Source organism: Tachysurus fulvidraco, chromosome 14, assembly GCF_022655615.1.
Source record: "Tachysurus fulvidraco isolate hzauxx_2018 chromosome 14, HZAU_PFXX_2.0, whole genome shotgun sequence".
NCBI classification, from domain to species: domain Eukaryota; kingdom Metazoa; phylum Chordata; class Actinopteri; order Siluriformes; family Bagridae; genus Tachysurus; species Tachysurus fulvidraco.
Window position 1 is genome coordinate 350351 of NC_062531.1, and position 5000 is coordinate 355350.

At 42.1% G+C, this 5000-nt stretch overlaps 2 protein-coding genes across 5 annotated transcripts in view; one reads left to right on the forward strand and one right to left on the reverse strand.

Annotated features, from left to right (window-relative positions):
* LOC113648141 (SAP30 binding protein) overlaps nucleotides 1-3943 on the reverse strand; it is a 22951-nt gene extending 19008 nt beyond the window's left edge. For both annotated transcript variants that reach the window (XM_047800238.1, XM_047800236.1), the window contains exons 1-3: nucleotides 3786-3943; nucleotides 2554-2669; nucleotides 353-397 (exon numbers count right to left, since the gene is read on the reverse strand). In XM_047800238.1, the coding sequence (XP_047656194.1) occupies nucleotides 353-397; nucleotides 2554-2669; nucleotides 3786-3879 (255 nt within the window). In that variant the 5' untranslated portion in view covers nucleotides 3880-3943. The remainder of the gene's footprint in view (nucleotides 1-352; nucleotides 398-2553; nucleotides 2670-3785) is intronic.
* A 234-nt stretch (nucleotides 3944-4177) lies between these two features.
* LOC125138549 (sperm-associated antigen 17-like) overlaps nucleotides 4178-5000 on the forward strand; it is a 6584-nt gene continuing 5761 nt past the window's right edge. Inside the window, exon 1 of one of the 3 annotated variants that reach the window (XM_047800242.1) lies at nucleotides 4178-4544. In XM_047800242.1, coding sequence (XP_047656198.1) covers nucleotides 4464-4544 — 81 coding nt within the window. In that variant the 5' untranslated portion in view covers nucleotides 4178-4463. The remainder of the gene's footprint in view (nucleotides 4545-5000) is intronic. The other 2 variants (XM_047800240.1, XM_047800239.1) reach the window with 2 other exon arrangements.

Sequence of the window (5000 nt, forward strand, 5' to 3'; positions counted from 1 at the left end):
CTACACCATCACAGAGCTACACCATCTCTTAGTATTCTACTTCTGTTTAAAAATGAATTTTTAATTTATCTGTAAAAGTGAGGAGTTACACAACCAACAGACAGACAGACACAAAGAGAGAGAGAAAGACAGAAAGAAAGACAAAGAGATAGACAGACAGACAGACACAAAGAGACAGACAGACACAAAAAGAGAGAGACACAGAACAGACAGACACAAAGAGACAGACAGACAGACAGACAGACAGAAAGAGAGAGACACAGAACAGACAGACACAAAGAGAGAGACAGACAGACAGACAGACAGACAGACAGTTATTATAAGGAGACTTTGAAGCTTCTCTATTCTATACCTTTGATTCATCATGAGGTTCAGCCGAGTCCGAATCGTCCACCTCCTACACACACACACACACACACACACACACACACACACACACACACACACACACGTGAGAACGTGATGAAATAATAATTTAACTTCAAATCAACCATCAGTCTGTGAAACTTTAAGATGTATTTAATTAATATGCAAATTAACCCAGTATATTATTTAATGTTTTATATTCTCTCTTAATAAGCAGATTATTAGAATTATAGAGGATATAAAGGTGCACAGTGTAGCGGCAGTGTGTGATCAGTGTCCACTAAACTCTGTACGACACACAACAGCGCCACCTGCTGCTGGAGTCATTACATTACAGAAGAATCTAAAAATCAGTTCATCTACACCAGGGGAGTCAAACTCACACTCACAGTGGGCCAAAATATAAAGCTGAGATAGTCATGGGCCAAAATATAAAAATGAGATAGTCATGGGCCAAAATATAAAGCTGAGATAGTCATGGGCCAAAATATAAAGCTGAGATAGTCATGGGCCAAAATATAAAGCTGAGATAGTCATGGGCCAAAATATAAAGCTGAGATAAAGTCACGGGCCAAAATATAAAGCTGAGATAGTCATGGGCCAAAATATAAAACTGAGATAAAGTCACGGGCCAAAATAAAAGACAAAATAAAAGCCACATCAGTGATGTTCATGTCACAAACTTTGACCCTACACTTTTTGACAAACTCTCCCACATTAAAGGGCAGATTTTGCTGTTTCTGCTGCCACAATAAAGCTTTACAGCCTTTACAGCAGCTTCACTTTTTATTTAGCTTTCATGAACATAGTCTGATGGGAAACCAGACTTTTTTTCATCTCCTCCACCTTCTGGAGCTTCTGCTTTACATCCAGGTCCTTAAACTTCTCATAATGTTTCGTGTCATATCGTCTTCTTATGTTCTATACTGTCGTTACAGACACGTTAGCTCCGTTAGCACACAACACAAACAGGTCTGTCCTTTATATACGTGAACAGATAATCTGTCTCCCTCCTGTCCTGTAAGCTCCTATTGTCCATCTGTCCTTTGGACATTTTTGTGGAGGGTGAATTAACTTGCCCCATGTGACTGTAACAGGGTTGTTAACGACTGCCAACAGAGAATGAGGGCCGCTTGGTGTTCGTGACTACGCGTCAATACATTGGCAAGGCATTCTGGGATTTGTAGTATTAGCGTAGCATGCAGCTAGTCAGCTGTAATGCACACGTGATATGATCTCACGGGACAAATATAATTACACCCGAGTTTGACACCCCTGATCTAAGGAGAGTTTTCATTAATGTCACAATCCTGAACATCTGCTGTGTTAAACTCCTCAGGATCAGTGTTAAGGTTCCTGTAAGTCAGTAGTTTAGTGTTTATTATGCAGGTGTTTAATCCATACAATAATATACTGGGATTTTATCAACACATCCTTTGTAGTGAGTATTTAAAGGTGGGGTCTCTGTTGTTTAAGAAAAGTCGGGACAACAAACAAAACAAAAACAAAACAAACGTGTAGCCAATGAGCAGAAAGGGGCGGGGCTTGTCAATATGGGCGGAGAGAGTGGGTTCAGTGCGCATGTGTGACATTAGCAGAAAGCGGTTTTAACATCGACAGGGAGGATAAAAACAAAGAAAGAAAGAGAAGAAAGACTTACGATAAGGACAAGAAGTAGGACGTGTTAATATAGGATCAGCTTTCCAGCGCTGGAGAGAAGTGACAGCGTTTAGCTCAGGAGTTATCGACTCGGGAAACTCCGACCTGTGAATATGTGGCCGACTTTACTTAAGACGCCGAGGCGCTTTTTTCCTTCTCGATAGGTGAGTAACGTTGGTTTTGCTTTGTTACACAGAACTAATATATGCCTTTGTCCTTTACATCATTATGCTTGTGTGGCATTTTTGCTTGTTTGTTTATCTACAATCGTATCGTTCTTCCCTTCAGCTATGATAAAGACACGTTTCTTTCTGTTAGTCGCCCGGGTTACGTATGTATGTGTGGGCGGAGCTATCGATACAGGGGTGGGACCCGTTTGGGTTGGGGGCGTGTTTGTTTTGGTGATTTTATATGTCAACATTGGCGTTCAAACAACAGAGACCTCACCTTTAAGGGATTAGTCATTAGTCTAAACACACACACACACACACACACACACACACACACACACACACAGTATGCACAGACCGAGTTTCCCTCGTTGTCGTCACTCTCTTCGTTCCCGGAGTCTTTCTCTTCTCCATCTTCAGCTCGACCCACATCATCGTCCCCGTAACTGGCTGACACCAAACTCCCATGAGCCTCTGTACGGGTACACAAACAGTCTGATCTCGTTACACAACTCTGTACACAAACAGTCTGATCTCGTTACACAACTCTGTACACAAACAGTCTGATCCCGTTACACAACTCTGTACACAAACAGTCTGATCCCGTTACACAACTCTGTACACAAACAGTCTGATCCCGTTACACAACTCTGTACACAAACAGTCTGATCTCGTTACACAACTCTGTACACAAACAGTCTGATCCCGTTACACAACTCTGTACACAAACAGTCTGATCCCGTTACACAACTCTGTACACAAACAGTCTGATCTCGTTACACAACTCTGTACACAAACAGTCTGATCCCGTTACACAACTCTGTACACAAACAGTCTGATCCCGTTACACAACTCTGTACACAAACAGTCTGATCTCGTTACACAACTCTGTACACAAACAGTCTGATCCCGTTACACAACAGTGTGATGATTAAATATAACTTAATGTAACAGAAGTGAACAGATGTGAATTAAAGTGTTATTACAGTTTATTGAGAGCTCATATGACACTGAGCCTTAAACACGGTGTTAAAACACTGCTGTGTTTGTGTGTTTACTGAGGTGTTAATATACACACACACTTTATACTGAGGCGTACACACACACACACACACACACACACACACACACAGACACACACACACACACACACTTTATACTGAGGCGTACACACACACACACACACAGAGAGACACACACAGAGACACACACACAGAGACACACACAGAGAGAGACACACACAGAGAGAGACACACACAGAGAGAGACACACACACACACACACAGAGACACACACAGAGACACACACACACAGAGAGAGACACACACACACACACACACACACACACACACACACACACACAGAGACACACACACACAGAGAGAGAGACACACACACACACACACACACAGAGAGAGAGACACACACAGAGACACACACACACAGAGAGACACACACACACACACACACACACACACACACACACACACACACACAGACACACACACACACACAGACACACACACACACACACACACACACACACACACACACACACACACACACACACACACACACACACACACACACCTTGTCCCTCAGACTCCGGCTCTGAGTCCGGCTCCGAATCGTCCCCATAAGCAGCTAGAGAAGACAGAAGTGCACTCTTCTTCCCGCTCGCCATATTGACTCTTATGGTCGCACAATGATGACGCGTATAATATATTTGTGCGCATGCGCCAACAAGGTCGGGCTCAAACTATTTAATACTTAATAAAATGGAGATTAAAGAATTAAGCATAAAAACTATGAAAAAAATGTTAGCTCACGGAATATGAATTAAGCTTAACTTCTTTTAACTTCTGTTTTATTTTTAAACTTTTAACCTTTTAATTCAGTGTATTTAACCCACACACACACACACACACAGACACACACACACACACACACACACACACACACAAACACACACACACACACACACACACACACACACACACACACACACACACACACACACACACACACACACACACACACACACACACACACACACACACGATGTGGGGCTCGTGTTACACAATTATCTACAAAAAGACGCTGTGCTGATTTCTGAATGTTTATAATTCTACTTCCGGCGATGAGAAGTGACGTTGCTACGCAGCGGGTTGTTTGGTTGCTATGGTTACCAGTTCAGCCGTGCAGTTTCCACGTGAATAAGTGACCGGTAACAGAGTTTATGTAAAGCGTTGTGTCTGTGGTGACAGAATGGCTCCTAAACGTGTAAAGAGTGATCGGGATGGTAATAAACAGTGGGAAGCAGCTCTGAGCTGTGCGGTGCTGCAGGAGGTGAGGTTTTATTACACACTCATGTACACACTTAGTACACACTCATGTACACACTTATTACACACTCATGTACACACTTATTACACACTCATGTACACACTTAGTACACACTCATGTACACACTTAGTACACACTCATGTACATGTACACACTTATTACACACTCATGTACATGTACACACTTAGTACACACTCATGTACACACTTAGTACACACTCATGTACATGTACACACTTATTACACACTCATGTACATGTACACACTTAGTACACACTCATGTACACACTTATTACACACTCATGTACACACTTAGTACACACTCATGTACACACTTAGTACACACTCATGTACATGTACACACTTATTACACACTCATGTACATGTACACACTTATTACACACTCATGTACACACTTATTACACACTCATGTACACACTTAGTACACACTCATGTACAC